General features: G+C 33.0%; 2 protein-coding genes across 9 annotated transcripts in view; both read right to left on the bottom strand.

Annotated features, from left to right (window-relative positions):
• Nucleotides 1-19,926, bottom strand: part of LOC123680079 (protein madd-4) — a 583,820-nt gene that overhangs the window by 279,331 nt on the left and 284,563 nt on the right. The window lies entirely within an intron of this gene.
• On the bottom strand, nt 13,209-16,208 carry LOC123680145. Its single transcript, XM_045617913.1, has 2 exons — nt 16,073-16,208; nt 13,209-13,759 (listed from the first exon to the last, which is right to left on the bottom strand). Exons 1-2 carry the CDS (start codon nt 16,205-16,207, stop codon nt 13,322-13,324), a joined length of 573 nt encoding a protein of 190 aa, XP_045473869.1. The 5' UTR covers nt 16,208; the 3' UTR covers nt 13,209-13,321.

Here is a 19,926-nt window from a genome sequence, read left to right as displayed (position 1 = left end):
GCTGAACCCCGCTTCAGAGCAGGGAGACTTCTTGGATAGTGTGCCATTCAAGAATGCTGATAATATATTATTTTGCTTTTAATATTCAATGAAAAAGAACGAATAATAAACATGAAACATTATATGAGCAAAACAGCGAAGAAGATACATTTTCCGACTAGTTATGTAACTCAAAAAAAAATACCTCTAAAATTAAAGAACCTAAGCGATAAATGCAAATAACCCTTTAAGCTGAAAAAAAGCAAAAAAAGGATTCAAATAGATATGTTCCCTGGATTTTTTTTTTGCTTCTTTTCAGCTTAAAGGGTTATTTTGCATAATCATCATATATAATGATATGAATCTATGCATCTATCCAATAAAGGCGTTTATTATTATTATTATATTAATTGTAGCTTTTAACGCTATGTCTACATTGAACACTCTATAAATTGGGAATCAGCGTTGATCATAGTCTGATCATTTTTTTTTATTGAGCGAATAAAATTATTCAAAAACAATACTTACATTTGAAATTAACCGGTTACCTTTTTTCATACATTCTGGTACTTGGTTCTTCAACATTTGAACATTCGACATTTCAATAAGAAATATTGCCTGACAGAATTCGAAAATTTATAACAATGCTTCAAAGGGTATTCTGATATTATTTGTTGCCAAGATATCAAAGAGAAACGATACTTTTATTCTATTTCAACATCCTGTATTTTAGAAAATACGACGTTATTCTTTAACAAGCTGTTCGAGTGGTTTTTGAAGCCGCCATTGGCGGATCAATGAATAAGTGATCTTTTCTTCTTTTTTTTAGATATTGATCTTGAATATTTTATCGTTCACACTAGGCTTTGAACACAAAATTTTGAACTGAGCTTGAAATTGTGATTTTACGTACAAAATTTCAACTATATAGAATAAATCAAATCAAAAGTACCAGTTTGAAATTAAAAAATTATGCATCTTGGTGTAAAATGAAGATAGCTTTCAAAATATGAGGTGCATAACAGAAACTCAGCAATCAGAAGAGTTTACCAACTTATTGCAAGAAAGAGCCAAATGAACAAAAATCCAAAACTGATGAGAATAATACAGTAAATTGCAAGACCTAACTTAACAGAGGGAACAATACAGCCAAAATCCTTATCAAAAAAATTCAAGTTATAGAAAATGAACTTTCAAGAATTGCAATGGATGCTATGGCTCGTAAGAGACCAACAGATCTACAGAGACTAGAATGGGGAACTGTTACTGATTTCCTGAAGAGGAAGGCCGAACAGATTTCGAAAAAGACAGTCAGCATCCAAATGATAAGCTTATAGGACTAGTTGACGATAACCCTACCGAAGATGATTAGGAAGCTAAACTATCACGAAAGACCATAGATCAATTACGAAGGAACCGAAATTCCATAAACACAATTTCAAGTATAAAAAAGAAGACACTGTCCTATGAAAGGCATAGATATAAATGAAGACCACTGGATGAAATCATTACAAAGTGAAAAGAGTCGAAAGGTTGATTGGCAAAGACAGCAGGTTAGATTTAGTGAGTTAGATTAGGTTATGTTCCAGCACGGAGTCCCATACTGTTCCATCTTTCATAAGGTAGTTTCATAAGGATCCCCTTGCTCAATTCAAAAAAAGGAACGATCTCATAATTCGACAAATTCATTTATAATTGTTGCATGCCTTTTCGCATTCAGTCTTCCGGATTATTTTTCACAGGCTCACCCAGACGAACCTTGAATTATTCAGCATGAAAAGAGCACCTCAAACGTTTGTCTGATATAGGATGTAACGAAATGAATGACCATTTAAGCACCACGGTAAATTACAACAAGACATGACATGGCAATTGATTTACATAGGCGCCGAATCTTAATTACCTCGCGGGAATTATTAGCTCCCCAGGTATAATGGCGGTATTGTTGAGCAAGTGTTCGGTACAAATATACACGCGAGAACCCAGCTCGGAGAGGAGATGGGAGATAAGTTCGTAAATTAAGAACGGTTTGTGAGGAACGATCATCTTTCTCACAGGTTCAATAGAACAGATGTTGAGGAAGGCTCGAGAAAAAAGACGTTTTGAGTGGTTTTTGCTTTCCCTAATGATCCCGGGGAAAGATTTCGAGTAGAAATTTTCTTCTCGACTGAGATATTTTCTTTTTTATCACACCTGCATCATTTTTCTTGTTCTATGAACAAGATGCAAAAGTTCAAGATACAAATATGGACACTTGACCTTTTTCAGTAAAACTGTACTAGGTTACTCGTGACTAACTCGCATCTGTATAAAAAAACCCTCCTCATGTCTAAAGTTGTCAATGTCAGAAAGGAGTAATGAATGTATCAGTTTCCATTATATTGTTCCAAAAGTAGTGACCCGTTTCAAAAAAGACTGATACCACCATGAAATTTTAATTTTGGATAAGTATTCACCAAGTGGTCAATGGTTTCTTCTACACCACACTTACATCGTGGGCTTTCATCAAAAGAATGCCATTTGAAGAGTATATTGTTGCAAATACCATGACTAGTCCTGAGTCGATTTAAAATTCACCAAATTTTCCTAGGAAGATTGAAATCTGGAACTTTCTCTGAAGGATCAAAGGTAAGACTCTTGTTGAAGACATTAAAAGAACTCCATTCCGAACGCCAAGTTTCCTTGTCACTTTCATTAGACTGAAGGAAAGCATTAATCTATAAAGGTTTGCGTGACTTTGATCTAGCAGTTCTAGTATCTGTATATAAAGTTGTGCATCTTATAGTGATAATTCTCATAGAAAGTTCAACTACAACATATTTGGTACCTAATATAATTAGGATTTAAGACGGAATTATTGAAAGTTACATTCAATTTTCTATATTTTTGTTGATTATTCAAATGAAAACATAAAACTACTGTTTCATTTGGATAAGGGCATACATTGATTTTCCATAATTTTTAGTTCCTCATTTCAAGTATTTTCATCTAGTTATTTGGATTTACCACGTGCCTTACTTTTAATCAGTTTATTTAATATCAACTATGAATAAAGCACAAGCCAAGTCATGACATCGATGCAGACGAAGATCGAAGATCCAGTTGAAGGTTTTTACTGTACATGTACAACAGAAATCAGAACGTTTAGAACCTAAGCTCATATCGCAAGCTCTTTATGGTTTCTGGGAAATGCGCGTCATCAATTGAAAATGATATAAGTACAGCTTAGCTGGAAATGTTGAAGATGTCACCTTACGAAAAATCGTGCAAGACTTCTTAAGTTCATGGCAATAATAAGTGATCAAAAAGAAACAAAGTTAACCATATCAACCTTTATATCCGATAATACTGACTGAATGCTGCTTCACTGATTTTTTTTTTCTGGGTTCAATTGAATTTGGATCAGAACAATGATATCGTTGATATACTTGTTTTTTCTTACATACACACCAATAAATTTGGATAAGTGTCAAAATCACCTGAAATTCAACTTTGAATGACATTGTATGATATATCGTTGAATTCAGAGTTAAAAGTTGTTTCGAAAAGTGTCATGAAATATGCAGGTCCGTATTGAAAAAAATGAGGTTGAGGGTGGCTCAGAGAGAACGTAACGTTGGATACGAAATCTGATTACTTCAAATTGAGGATAATTTACTGTCGAATAAAAAATTCCTGTAACATTATTTGGTGATATTTGAATTAAGGTGGGAAAAAAAAATTTCAAAATGACATAATTTACTCTTCTTATGATATCTCCATAACCGGCCCTGATAATCTCGATTTGTTTGAACTGCTTGACAATGCTTATATGATTGCAACTTTTCCTTCATCTGACCAACCTTCGTACTCTTATGGTTTTAATGTTACCAATACAATCCTATTAAAAAAGAGGCCACTCTGTATATTCAGTTGACTGGTTCCTTATTACTGTTGAAAATTAATACTTCAAATTTTACGCTACAGTTCATTATTTTCTCTTTCATCGTGAGCAATCACAATGCATATAAAAAAATCAAATGAAAAAAAAAAAGTTATAATCCATATGTGCCGTCGGGATTCAACTTGGGATTATCCATTCCGAAACTATAAAAGCTAGTATGTATTCAGCTATTGTTGTTCAATTTCCTGAAAATATGTTGCTGAATTTCTGAGAATGAATTTTTTTCAGAATAAATCGTTGATATATAGCTTAAGAGTCTGTTTACACCACACTGCTTGGGAAGCAGAGGGGTCGCAACGTAAAGGGGCAAGAGCGGGTGGGCGTCGACTATCGTGGTAAAAATATCGTGAACGTATTAGGCCCTCAGCCCAGAGAGAATGAATTTGTAACGCATTGGGATGATCTCGTTTCTTTCTCGTGTTCTACTAGTGCGTGTCGGAATTTGCGGCCGCATTTTTGACATTTTGATGAAATGAAATGATTGTCGAATGATCACCTATGATTATGGTTGTAAATACGGTTCCTTTATAATAAGAGCTAAGAGTTGAGAAATACGAACTCTTTTTTAGGTTTCGAAAAAGACTCTCTACTTTCCATAATTACTTGATATCGAATTGAGAATCCAAATACGCTTTGATATACCATTATCCTCATTTCTTGAATTGTAAAAATCCTTATGAATTAAATGGCGTGAATTTTGAAATATCTAATCCAAAATTTCATTGAGAATGTTGATGAAATCATTTCATAAATATCTACAGTTTTGAGGAATAGTACTTTGTTATAATAATAAAAAAAATCAGCTTGGTTCATAATGATATATTTCAAATTGCCTTTTTTTTTCTTCAATTTTGCTTATCCTGAAGATCTAGTTTGTATTGGGGATTCCTAATAAAATTTTTCTTCGAAAAACTCTTCATCGATGTTGACTTCGATAAATAAAAAGTCCTTCAAAGTCCATACGACAAAGGCATTTTTCTCTTTCAGCTATATTTAATTGTCCCTGAACTTGAAAATAATAATTATGACTTTGTTTTAATCGATATTTCTAATCATCATTTTTTCCAAATATGTGATTTGTTTCCTTTCAATAGCGTCCTTCATCATATTATTTCTTGCTGAAAACAGGCATTTGATTTCAATTGAATGATTATTTTTTTCAACAACGCCATCTGAAGAGGCACCTAGAAAAGGCCATTTTTTATTAATAAAAATTCCACTGTTTGTGATCTTCGAGCACAATTCGTTCTCTAATAGACGCTTCGCACGATCTTCATTATTTTTCCCGAATCTATAGCTTTTGCAGAAAAATGTTTTTATAAAATGCTTTCAACTGTTGAGCAACAACTTGTCATAGGAGGCATTTTACATATTTTCCCAAATATTGAAGCCGTCAACAATTTCCTCCTCTACTGATGCCAATCAGCAGAATCAGTTTGAAGCTGTGCTTTCAGCTCAATTTCATTATAAGCTTCTTCTGCTTTGATTAAACCCCTCAAGAATTCAGCCCTATATTATTGGAATGTTCCCTCATCTATGTATGGTTTTTCACCATTTTCTCAATAATTATCTGACCCTACAGAGAACTGTAGTTTATCACATTCTTCACCGGCCCTAGAACACTACGTGCTTTCGAGAGTTCTCGTAATTCGTTACAGTAGTACCTCAGTAAATGATTGGTACATTCTATTTTCTGAACTATGGTGGGCAAATTTCGATGTTTTAGCACTTCAACTTTTGAACCAGAGGATAAAGACAAAATCTGATACCCCATTCTAGTTCTCTTTTTCTGGGAAACTAACAAGAGTAGTAGGTATTCATTTTTGGCTAACTTCTTTTGTTTTCGAGTTATTGGCGAAAATTTGAAAAATGGCGATATCGGAAAACATTGATATCTCCGCGAATACTGATGATAGAGCTCTGAAATGAAAACAACATAGAGGCATTTCTTTACGTAAAATCCAGTGGCCTGCTCGTCTTTTCAAAAGGGTTTTTAATTATGAAGCTATGACCCAAAGTTATGTTTTTTCAAATGGGAACACTAGATTTCTATGCTATTTTTTGAAAGCTCAATCTTTCCTGATTTCAAAAATATATAACATCGTATGGTATCGTATTAATATAAATAATGGAAAATGGTCAAATACCTTTCTCCATAAAATAATAAGGTTTTGTACCATCTAAGAGTCTCAATATTTCTATGGTTTCAACTGTTGATGAACACAGAAAAATTGAGCTTCTTATAACAAGAGTAGTATCAAGAATTTTTTTTGTAACAACTACTGTCCCCATCGACAATCATTTTGCTGTATCAATTTGTACATAGGTAAACTGGAACAAAATCCTTCAGCTTCTATGGCTGTCGAAGATGAATTTCAATTTTCATAGCGTGTATGCACTGTTGGTGTTACATACTTCATTGTGTACTCTTTTATTCTGAAATCATTGTGAAAAATTGTCTTTCTTTCTTTATACAGTGAAAATGAAAAACAAGGGACATTCATACCATTTCGAAATTCTACACATAATGCGTACGAAAACTAATTTCTACTGAAACCCTATTTTTATTTCCTTCACCAAACGCATATTAGATAAATTTTATTCAATAATAACGGAGTGACTGGAATGTTCTTTTAGAGAAATTGCTGAATATAAACAATTCGGAATGTATCCAAAGATATTTCCCTGCATAAAAGGTTCAATGCAATACACATAAACAAAATTATAAGGAGAACTGCACAGGACAAATAGATATGAAAACTTCTAGTAATACCTCAACCCGAAATTGAGAATACCATTCTAGGAATTTCAGTTTGAAAATGGTTATTTCAATGTCGGGTATATTCTTCATTCCTACATAAAATCAATGAGTAAGTAGAAATATACGTATAGGTACAAAAATAGACCATTTTAAATTTTTACTCCTAAATGCCTTCTTTCAGGTACCTATGCAATGCTGAACCTACCTAGAAACTGTCAAATTGTCCAGCAATGAAATAATACGGTACACAAAAGAGTACCGAATAACCTTTATTTACAACTGATGTTTATCTGATGTGACAATGAAATCTTGAAATAACTCTAATAAATTTACACGAAATCACTTCTTGTTAACTTTTGAAGTATTATTCTCAAGCAGTAGCACAATACCGAATCTTAGATAGGTTCTGAACTACCCAAATTTTGTATTATATGAAATATGTTAAAAACAAGGTAATTTGCCAGCCATCATTACATCCGAATCGATTTTTTCAATAACAGATATCTACTTTTTCTCAAACTTACGAACCTTCGGTCCGAAGTAATTAATTGACTATTGCATCCAATCCGAAACCTTCCATGAGGAATACATTTTTTCATTCGAGAAAGTAACATGAAAATCAAACATATGGCTTTAAAGATAATCAATGCTGGAATAGGAACTTGCAGGTTTAAGCGACAAAATATTTTTTTTTGTTCGTAACAAATAATTCAGGTTTTCAAGAATATATTTCCCAAAAGACGGTCCTGATAGCTACAAGCCACGCCCCTCAGGGAGGAGCAACGATTTTTAGTTCACAATTCTGGCACTTGAAACAGATTTACAACGTCACATAGAATTTTGAGTAACTATGATGTAATATATTTCTTATTGGTATCATTGGAAAGAAGAAAAAATAGGCTATGACCATGTTGTATTAGATTTTCGAATTTAGGTCAACTGAAGCGACAATAAATGAATCAAAATTGGTATCGAAAATCGTTTTTTCTACGTCAATAATACAATTAATTTGCAACTTTAAGTGAAATTATTACCTAACAATCATACAAGGGATAAAGACCTTCCAATATTGTTTTGAATCATCTCGATAGCGTTTACCGTTTCTGAGAAAATCAAGACCGAATTAGTTAAGAAAACGCCTGAATTTGCGCCGCGTGAACGGACTCTTAAAGTACTCGGTTTTCATATGAAATTCATTGCTACCACCTATAGTTTCTGGGAAAAGCTCCAATCTCTCGTTAGCGAAGGTATGTTCAGCGAATTTTCAGGGTATTTATTTGTGATATCACCAGGGCAGGTCAATTATTTTTTCCTAGAACGTCGTCAAAGATAAAATGTGTCCAATTAGTTACGGAAATAGCAATTCACGTTTAGAAATGTGTGGAATACAGAAACAGAGGCAAAAAATCTGACGGTGAATTATCCAGAACCTTTCTCGGTTTTTACCGCTTTTGTATAGGCGTAGTAATTGTTGTGTTTGTTTACAAAATAAGCTGACATATTTATAATGAAGTGCTTCTTCTTCATTTAAACAAAATATTTTCCATCCTTCTTTTTCACCAATGTTTACGACACATATTAGGTATAATTAAATCTGAAAACAGAAAAAAAGAACCAGAAAGCATTAATAAATGTTATACTTTCAATAGTATTGATTTAAAGCTAGTGGCCCATCCTGAAAAATGATATGAAACTGAATGGAGAGCATGGAAATCATCATGAAATTCATAAATTGAACAAGGATTCACCAAGTGGTCTACGCCACCTCACATAGTGAGCTTTCAATAGACTGTCATTTGAAGAACATATTATTGCAACGACAATGATCAGTCCTAAGTCGATTTAAAGTGCACCAAATTTTTCTATGTAGGTTGAAACCCGAACCTCTCTCTGAAGGATCAAAGATTAGACTTTTGTTGGAGATATAACAAGAATTCCATTTCGAATGCCAAATCTCCTTATCGCTTTTATTAGATTGAAGGAAACTATTAATCCATTAAGGTTCATGAGACTTCAATCTGATAGTTTTGATATCTGGAAGATGAGATGCGATTAGAAATAAGTTCGAAAGAAATTCATTTCTTGACTCCATGTAACCTATTCACGCTTATGAAGATATATCACTGCTAACCAATGTAAAGGTGTGGATCTAATGGTTCTACTAATGTTTCTCATAAAAATGTTGAGTTGTGCATCAATTTTATGAACATGAGCACTATTTAACCAAACAGAACTAAAATATTCAGCAAAAAAAAAAAATGAAGGCCAAAGCTGTCGTACAAAGGTGCTGCATCAGTACCCCATGAAGATCCAGTTAATTTTTAAAGATTTTATTCCTTGATTTCAATTCATACGCAAATTTTCCTAATGGACCTTGGAATTCAAGGAAAAATCAAGATATTTGAAAGTATTATTATGATTCAAAAAGGAATTATAGAATATTTTAAATTTTCTACATGTCTCTTGATTATTCAACTAGAAATAGGAAACTTCTTCACATGATTTTCAAATCTTCATCAAAAGTATTTCCGATAAGTCCGAAATATGATTGACGAAAGACAAGAGTAATATCATCAGCATAGATGAATTTCTCGGGTAAGGTTACAGAGAAGTGATATAAGAATAAATTCACAAATAAAGGAAGATCATTATGATCCAACTATGTTTGTCATCAACAAAAACTCCGAACTACTTTCAGATGATATATTTCCGGAGTCAGTATTCAAGATGAAAATTACAGCAATAACTTTCGATTTTTACTTTAAAAATAAAGCAAAATAAAGCAAATTCACAAGCCAGATTTTAGACATTTATATTTCGAAGACAGTGAGCAAACCTCTAAACTATCCTAAAAAGTGAAAAATGAAAAAAATATTTGTTCTCTGATAGAAAGATTGTTTATTTGTTTTTATGAAAATTGCATTGGAACGAGACGCAGAAGATTTATAAACATTTTGTGTAATTTCAGCTGGCCTGATGATACCATAATGTCGAAATCGATCGCCAATAGAATAATACATACACAGTGTGTTTCTATTACCTACTCTCATTAAACATAATTTCAATCAAACGAATCATATTCCCACAATTGAATGTTTTTTTTTTGTTCTTTATATGTGCTAAGCTTTTCGAAGATTTATCTACACATGCTTAATTGTTAGAAGGGCGTACTTGGCGCATAAATGAAAATTTTTTCTATATTCTTCTTGAATTATTTATAATTCTGATGATGCGATCAACTAGGAGTTTCACATTAAGTTTGAAATTGTTATTTTACATACATTTACTTACGGAATCTCAAATTAGTGTGATCCGTTATAAAATAATGAGTACGTTTTTTCGATATTCTGCTCGAATTTTCTATGAGTTTAGTAACGCGATCAACATTTTTTAATGAGATTGAAATTACTATTGAACATCTACACGACAAATTTCTTGTAGGATCGAACTGTTGTCATAGAAATATTAATTTATTTCGACATTCTGCTCGAATTATTCATGTTTCTGATGGCGCTATCAACTTGAAGTTTTGCACGAAGCTTGATATTGTTATTCAATATAAAGTTACACGCAAAATGTCAACTCAGTCGAATATATTTTCTGTGATATATTAGGTCAATTTTGTACGATATTCTGTTTGAATGCTTTTATATTCTTCTCGAATTTTCTATGGTTCTGATGATGTGAACAGTTTGAAATTTGTGGAGAAACGTTTCATCGATTCTAAAATCTCAGCTACGTTGGCTTTGACTCGAAGAAATTTTGGGTAATTTGTTTTCGATATTCTTTTCGAATTTTATCCTGGCTGGGTGACGCGATCAACATGTAATTTTGCATGAAGGTTTAAAATGATATTTTATTTCTAAGCCGGAAATTTTATTTCGTTATAAGACATAATTTTGAAAGTTGTATAGTAGGATTCAGCTCATTGAGAACTCATAGTTTCGAATTGATTAAGAGACGGAGGATATTTCTACACTATTTTTTTGAAATTCTTATTTACCCCAAACTTAAACTTCAAGCTGAAAATCTCTCAAGAAGATGAAAACAATTTTTTTCTCAACGATTCCTGAAGTTCATTATTCAACATAATGAACTGAAATCGAAGTAAAAATTTTCACCCAGGAGTAAAATTCACTTTCCAACATCCCGATACCATCGTCCGCATAATTATGGCTGTTAGTTTATGGCCGGAATTAGCATATTGATCCTAATGACTTCAGTTAGTCCAAAAAGCGTTAACTTAATGATTCAATATAAAACGTGTCTGATGCTATCGATTTTCGGTAAATCTCCACCTGTTTATTCGACGAAATGAGGCGGCATTTAGAGGAAGTTATCGGACTATTATATCAGATTAAAATGGGCGTTCTCACACCTCGACTTTGGAAACTCATCGGCATTTTAATATTGTGGGGTGAGATCGATTTTGAAGCCTACAGGTGCGATTTAATCATTAAGTTTGTGGGGAATAATTTGTGAAAAATTTCGAAAGAATGTTGGAAGAATGCAATCTGCCTGCTTTATACCTCACATTCGATGTTGAGCTGGGAAATTGATAAAATCGCATCTGGTAATGACCCATAATTTCCATCATGCTGCATTTTATAGGAATACCTTCTTATAAAAGATAACTGTCTAGCCTCAGCAACTGAGTCTTTTCAGAACTGATCGCTTCATCATTTCATCACTATGTCTGTAGTTTTTATTTATTGCATGAAATGGTCTCAAACGAAAGGGTTTGCATGACTGATTTCGAATCACATTGATCACGTGATCAGAACAATAGCAATTGAAGAAGAATATTTTCTGACCACAGAACAAACGCAGTTGAAATTCTGGGTGTAAATGTATGAAATAACGATTTCATGCTCCATGGGCAAAATTTCACTATTATCACTGTGTCCTGCTTTATATTTTAAATTTCGTGTTGATAGTTTTATCAGAATTATAGAAAGTTCAAGCAGAAGTCATGAAATTTTGAGATTCTACTTGTCCATTGAAAGATGATTCATTCAAATTCTTATTGTGAAAAAATAAGAGTATAGCAAATGAATATCAAATCAAAAACAACCAGAAATACGATTTATTACATTATAAAATATTTGCAGTTTTGATATGTATATCGCGTAAGGTCTTTTTTGTTTAAAGACGGAAATTTATTTTCCTACGCCTCTACTCTAATTTGTCTAATTTTCAACTGTTGTTTTTTTGGAAAACTTTTTCCCATTCTCATATAACTTTTTTTCTACTTCGTTCTCTGAAAGAGGTATTTCCTTTTGTGTCTTTCTTATTGGGATTTGTATTATCATTCTCAATTACTTATTATCATGCTCTTCTTGAGTCTCTATTTTCTTCTTTATTCGTTTGTTAACTATTTCCACAATAGTTTCAAATTTCAATTCTTTTCTGATTTTTGGTTGCTCATATACCATGAGGTGCCAACCACTGTTCTGATTACTGTATTCAGTGTACTTTACTACTGATCTCTCTTATTGTCCTTCGTATTATACCAAGTTAATCCTGCATACGTAATGCTTGGTATTTGCACTATATAGTTTTTTAAAATAAGTTTACTTTTTGATTTAAGTAGCGGGTAAAGTCTCCTATTCAATTGCCTTGCCTTTTTAATGTTTTCTTTTAGCTGTTTGTTAAAACTCAATCTTTTATCTAGGATTGCTCCTAGGTATTTTGCTTTCTTTTTCTATACTATCGCCTGATTTTCTATTGTATTCACTTTGGATCAATCTCTAACTCACTAGTTAATACTTTCCGTGTTCTAATGTGATAGTTGATAGCGACGATGATAAAATGTGGCATCAATCTCTGATATACAAAACGAAGTTGATGACATTTTCAACCAAACTTACGAGGTTAATAAAATCATAGCTGGCAAATAGAAAATTTTTAGTGAATATTGATAACACCAGGTCGAAGATTAGGAAAATTGAAGACGGAGCTCCCCAAGGATCGGAGATAGGACCGCTGCTGTTCAACTTATACATGGCAGGCATACCAAAAATGAATACCTAGATGCAAGATAGCACAGTTTGCAGATGACACTATCATCTACTAATTTTACGCTGGAGCCCATCGATTTGTATGAGGTTTTCACTATTTTTCATTTCATTTTCATTTTTCTTATCGTAGAATTCATGATTATGTTATATATTTGGAATAAGATTAATAATAATGATAATAATAATGAATGAGTTACGTTTCTGGCAACTTCTATGAATGAAACAACTTCATCAATCAAAGTTCATGTTTATTCTGGTACCTGTCTATACTCCATAAACCTACTTGACAATTCCTAAATATTACTATCACCCCCATAGATCCAACTCCTGGGTCTACCAATTGGTTCGAAATATGGACTATATCATTCTTTTGAAAAAAAAAAACACAATATCAGTTCAGAATTCCATTTATGGTGTAGAATACCAGTGTTTGGTAATAACATTTTTCTTGGGTAATCAAGGTACAATGTTTAAGAGAGGACTATTTCAATGATATTAAATCTCCGTTCTTCACTATTTGATATTTGAAGATCAGATGCTACAATTTATTCCTCACCTAAACATTCCAAATGACAAACCCTGTACTGAACTAACAAAAATGAAAAATTCAGAAAATATTCAAGCGAAGACGACCTCAGGTACCACCACTTCAGGCACCACTATTTCTGGAGAATAAATTACTGACTTATATGTAGGAGGCATATAACTACGGACAACATGATTGACAGCTGGACTATAAGCAGTATGGACAGTTGGAGCAATCAGAGAACTAACACCTCCAGATGTATAACTGTGGATGATGCCTCCATCTGAGCGAACATTGATAGTTCTGGTAGCAGGAACATGAAGACCGCCAGTTACAACAGCTGTGTCAGGGTAGTAGTTGACAGAACGTAGGAGTGGATCGTTCATGGTCGCCATTTTTGTTAATGTAGATCCGAAAGAGTGAAGTAAGTTTGCACTGCGACCATCTTGACCTTGCTTGTTAGATGAACTCTGGCCTTGTGAGACATCAGTTGATGAACACAGGGCGAACAAAGCGAAGAAGGTGATTACCTGCAGATGTTCAGTATGATTTAAAATTTTTAACTTGGTATTTCGAAAATATAAAAACCCGATAGATTTGATGACATTCAATCAATTGAAAGGTGGAAATATTACAAAATTGACAACATTGTGTCCTTTCCATTCACAATAATATATCTTCCCGATATATTTGGTTTATTTTTGTCTTGGAATACAATTTCAATTCTAAACGGTTAACAAATTGAATAACTAAATTAACACAAAAACAGACGTACCTTTCAGAATTGTTGCATTTAATTATACAATTTTTCCTCATTAGTGCCTTATAGTTCAAAAAAATTATTATACACAACTTGTATATCTACCTGACACCACCTCTAGTAAAAATTCACAGAGAAAACAAGTACAACAGGTAGTCATAGATTTCTTTCTTGTTCTTCGATGTGGATTTGTATATGTGGTACAAGAGAAGAAGAAGAAAGGACATCTATGACTAGGTATTATAATTGTTTTCTCTGTGGAATTTTACCAGAGAATTCAGTTCGTTCAAAGTTCCTTAATGGACTAGTTTTCATTTTTTGTTAAGGATTAATTCTAAAAATTTAAGTGAAATGAAACAAAAATGTGGAAGAATCATTGAAATATCTCTAGAAATGAAAAAGTTATGGGACTTTGAAGTTGCGCTTGGAAGAATCATTTCATAGTCTAGTGTGTGACGTCACACCACTTACACGAGGCGACTGGTATTCGCAGAGCGCTTACGAATTCATTGGTGTACAATCACTTGTGCCGTTCGTGTCGTGTTTTGTTCGTTACACGATGACTGAAATAAAAAAAAATCCTACAAATATTGTATTGTGCCTATGTGTGCAAGCACGACAATTAAAAACTCCAATAAATTGTTTTTTCATGTACCAAATGACATGAATCAAAGGAAGAAGTGGTGCAAATTAATGAGGCGTGACTTAATTGGTCCTAAAACTACTTCATATATGTGTGAAGATCATTTTGATGTGAGTACCTATCAGTACTAGCTGTCTATTTCTGATAATAAAAATACTAAGGTGTAAGTTGGTTTGAAATAAGTTATTGAGTAAAAATAACTTTGTCCTTTCACGAAGCCTTCTTCCATTATGGTGACATAAAAACAAAACTCGAGTTAAAACTACACTGTACAACTACAAACGGCGCGAGAGCCTTGGCGCGGCTAAGTATTTAAACGTAATTTATGGTGTATCGATCACAGGCAAGTGGCGTGACGTCACAGACGAGTCGGAGACCAAAGACGTTCCGTGCTACAATACCTAAATTTAAATAATCTATTTCTCAGTCATTTATTGATAGATTTTCAAATTTTTTTCACGGATTTATCAGTTTTGCTCTATATTTTAATTCTATCGTGTCAAATATAGTATTATCAACATCACTAAACTAGCCCATTGCAATATTTGTGAGTTAGATATACAAGTTGAGAGTTGGTAAATTCAGTAATGTTCATAGAAGATAAAATATTCAAATTGAGCACAAGTATCATCTATCAAAATTCGTCATAGAGCTTATAGATCATCCTGTATATTCGTCGCTTGGACCTGTGGTCACTGAAATATTGATTATTTTTCCAATATTCGAATTTAATTTTTTGAGGTGCTTGTTGGGCATTCTAATTAAACATTCCACGAAGCTGGAGATTTCCTTTAAATCCAAATTTTCATTTCTATTGAATCTGGAGATTTGTAAATGAAAGAAGAACAAAATATCCTAATAGCCGCATTAAAGGAACCTTTATTTTCATTATTGAAAGTCTCTAGCTCGTTTCGATTCGCGGAACTAGTGAAAATTCTTGAATTTGATCACGAATCCATGATGAATGAGGTGAACCTAATGGCTGGAGACCATTTCCAGCTCGAAATTCAAAATTACAGGCATTAAGACAAAATAACCTATTCAGTGAACCAGTACTCAAAAAAACAATCAAATTATCCAATGATTAATATCCGATAACTCTCACTTTTAACTGGTTCACTTGCATCAATTAAAATCCGGTTTACACGATCGCGATGTAATCTCCAAAGTATAATTAAAACTGGTATAGTCTACTCTTAATCGACGCTAAAGAAATTTTTCCTATTGAGTATTTTTGTCTTAAATCTTTGTTATGAAAGATGCAATCTTCGAATAATGATAATAATTCAGCTATTTGGAAATTTCAACCTATTATGGATGTTGCTCTTCATCGAAAGCTCTGAAATCCTCAGTTTTCGAGAAAAACAACCTAAAGCATTTCAATATAATTTTATTGAAGTAACCGTTGATTTCTATGGAATACAACTACAAGGTACTCACGAAAGAATTCATTTTTGATGTAGGTACTATCCGCTTCTTCGATTCACTGCTGCCTTCCATAAGAATCTTGCAGTATTTATATTCATTCAACCGAATAATAGGAATACAATCGTAAAAATTTAACTCTTTATTCATCTTTAAATTATCGAAATAAAATTAATATTAAGATGATAAAAACATAAATGCATAAATGATGAATCTTCGAATGATCTTAATTTCAATTCGAGCATAAAGAATACGAGAAAATCACGTCAGCCGTCAGAAGCTTCTGAGCGCTCTCAAATTCATAGTTACAATCAGTTGAAAATTCAAAGAAATTTTTCGTTGAATGGTTTTGGTTATCTACGCATTTGAGGTAATATGAACATTGACATAACAGAACACAAAATCAAAGATCTGGATGACAAACAGTAAGACATCGTCAACATTTTTATTTATTCACTATGATTTCATTCCACTTTTATTCAAAGAAATTATTGTTGAAGAAATGTTTCTTATATTCTTCAGATGTCTCAAGCATCTTTCAACTTTTTCATCTAGATATATGATTTTGTATTTTGGGCCAATGGAAATATCACACAAAATTTTTTTCACCGCAAATACATGCTCGAAAAGATTTTCTTGTCTGTCTCTGTCTGCCCTGCAGTTTTGGAATTATTGGGAATAGTATATTTCAAATTTGTTTAAAAATCAAAACTGTGTATTCTGTCCCTAAAGCATTCAAGGCACAGCCTACCCTGAAATTATAAATTTTCCAGTTTTTTACATTCAAGAGATGATATGTTTGAAGATGTATGAACAGAATTGATTTGACCACGAACTTTCCATCGTTAAATTGGATCTAATCATTTGAGACCAATTTCAGAAAAGTACAGAAAAAGAGTTCAGATAGAATCAGCTTCTATGATAAGAATAATTAAGAGTAGAACTTGATTCCCTCTCAACCCTTCATTCTAGATTCCTCTCAATTCTACCGGAGATACAGGATTGTAATCAAAATATTTGGTCACCAAATTCAAAATTTCCGTTCTCAAAATGCATATTAAAATGAATTTTGTTGCATGTTGGTCCATGGGTTTGTGTGTCCTCAAATTCTAGCAACAGCCTTGACTTCAACAATTCTTATCCAGTTTCAATCAAATTCGGTTCAGGTATGGTTTTAATGTTCAGGCCATAGATCGTCTCATACGAATTTCATTCTTCCATATATAGGGGGATTTTCATTTTCCGCATTTATTTGTTGTGATTTATTTTACAAATACATGTTTTTTTTTCACCCTGTATAAATAAGCTTTCAATACTTTTGGAAAAGATTCCTGGAGTTTGTTTGTATACCAAAGAATTCAATTTTGCGTAGAAACAATTGAACTCGCTAAAAAAATTACGAAAGTTCTTGGACAATGTACTTCAGTAAAATTTTAGGTAGCCGAGTTTTTTTCTGATGAGTGAAGTTTTTGTCTATAATTCCCAAAATATCATGATGACATGAACATTTTCCTACCACAATCATAACTAATTCTTTCCAAAAGGTTTTTGGTAGAATTTTGTATTTACCTGGAAGTTATCAATCGAATGAGTTTAATGAAAATTCATTTTCAAAAATGTTCTATGTGAATAAATAATTAACTATTGCCGAATCTGAAGCCATGTAGTGTCAGGGAAATTTAGGGTTTCGATATAAGGAAAAATAATCACTTCACCTCACAGCTTTTTGAAGTGTTTTTGTTGAAAATAGACGAAATGATGACAACGCTAATGTTATTGGTTTTCCTGGAATCTATTTCTTATGCAATTTCATAGAAATCTATAAAACATTGTTCTAACGGACCTCAAGGTCACGCGATATATATATTCAAAACGTTTAAAATATTATGGAACCTTTTACATCCATACTTTCATTCTTATGACGATGAAATATACGCACAATATACTTCGATGATTACACGATATCATAGTCGTATTATTGAATGATGGAGGTACTGTCACTTAGTTATATCAATATAATATTTCAACGAATTGTTCAAAGATATTTATTTCTTTGATGCTAATGAAATTTCTCATTTGATTTTACAATTCAACGGATTCATCTTAACAACAACAACAAAATGCTGAATTTCAGGATGATTTGAAAGAAATTATCGAATAACCAAGTTTTCGTAACTCTTGGTATCTTTAGGCCCTTGTGAGACATACATACATACGCTCAGAATTTTGTGTATTCCCTGTACTCAAATGTGGAAACAAATCTTTTTCGCCAATTTTTCTATAAGGTAAGTAGCATAGTTTTTCACATTATAAATAATCATATTTCAAATAAATCATCCATGGAAAACATATTATTCAACACAAGAAAGCAAAGCTTATTCATCGCTTTCTTCAAATTAGTAAAATTTCAATGATGAATGAATATTATCCATTAGAATTAATGGTTATGATTTATATGAAAGGAGTGCACTTGAAAAATTATACCTACAAGTTGATGACATTTATGTATTGGATCCCTATCCATCCAATCATTATCGATATCAAACTTGATTATTCCTTATTTTCATTTGGATTATGAACATGTTTTAAGATTGTAACTCATTTAGAAGAACTTGAAGATAACTAGAGTTTTTCATTGAGCATTAAGATTATTCAATTGAAATGTATTTTTTATGACCACAACGATAACATATCACTTCCCATACTTCTCAAAAAAGTTTCATTATATATAAAAAGGCTGAAGAACCCAATTGACCACAAGTCCCATTGTGAACTACGGAGAGAAACCTAACATAATTGTTGCGTCAAGTGAATTTCACACAAACTTTACGGACAGTTGAATATTCACAAAGTCGCATTTAGGTCGAAAAGCCAACCCCTGCAGGTATCAGCGAGGGCTAAAAATAGAACTGGAACTTCCTTGGCGCCAGGAGCCACATATGGTCATCCTGAAGTCACATCGTAGGAACAAAGGAATGAGGACGTGGACCAATCAGGGACCTGGATGGAGCTTTGGTATGCAGAATCCAAGGCGACAATTAACATCCCCAAGAAATTGGGGCACCATAGAACCCCAGTACGCTTGTAGCTGTTAACTTGCAAACATATAACTTGTACAGACAAATTCATTATATTAGTTAAGAAATCCGGTGGTTCATTATCCCAATTTGATAGAATTATAGTTGATCGATTCAACCAATAAACATATGAAGCATAATCAGGGAAGTTTTTTTGGAGTCCACTTGGGGGCGACACAGCAACAAAAAACTTACAATTCGAGCAACAGCGATTTCAAGGCAATTGTAGGAGTTCCACCTGGGGGACAATACAAACGGACACATAGGATTACTGGTTACCCAGCAGCAGATTGGTAGCTAGCTATAATCATTCAAGGTACAGAAAAGGGACGGATTGTGAGTACATTTTCCTTTCCTTCCTCATTCACTTTGGTACGATTTATCAGTGCATTGACTGGTTGAAATTATTAAATAAATTAGACTCTCATTATTTCTCACATAATGTCGGAATTGAATGTTTTAATTAAACGCAGAGGTGTAGTTAAAGCTCAATTAACTCGATTTGAATCCTTTTTGAAGACTATCGAGTCAGAAAAGGCAGGCCAAATCCCGGCACGGTTAGAAAAATGCAAAGAGTTATGGAACGAGTTCGAAAATTTGCAAATACAAATTGAAGAACTCGACATCAATCATCCTGACTTGCAGGAACAAGAAAGAATCGAGTTTCAGGATGCGTATTTTGAATCAATTGCTCTCGCGGATACAAAGATCTCGCAATTCATGAAGGGTTCACTTTGCTCAAGTGATAATTCAATTGCGGAAAGAAATGTCAAATTGCCCACAATGCAAATT

Source organism: Harmonia axyridis, chromosome 1, assembly GCF_914767665.1.
Source record: "Harmonia axyridis chromosome 1, icHarAxyr1.1, whole genome shotgun sequence".
NCBI lineage: Eukaryota > Metazoa > Arthropoda > Insecta > Coleoptera > Coccinellidae > Harmonia > Harmonia axyridis.
The sequence above is the reverse complement of the archived record's forward strand: the minus strand, read 5'-3'. Positions and strand labels throughout refer to the sequence as shown.

Bases quoted from the DNA above. Each gene is read 5' to 3' on its own strand.
- LOC123680145 (XM_045617913.1), bottom strand. From the start codon at position 16,207: ATGAATAAAGAGTTAAATTTTTACGATTGTATTCCTATTATTCGGTTG. The intron at 13,760-16,072 runs GTGAGTACCTTG...GAACATCTGCAG, and splicing joins CATCAAAAATGAATTCTTTC to GTAATCACCTTCTTCGCTTT.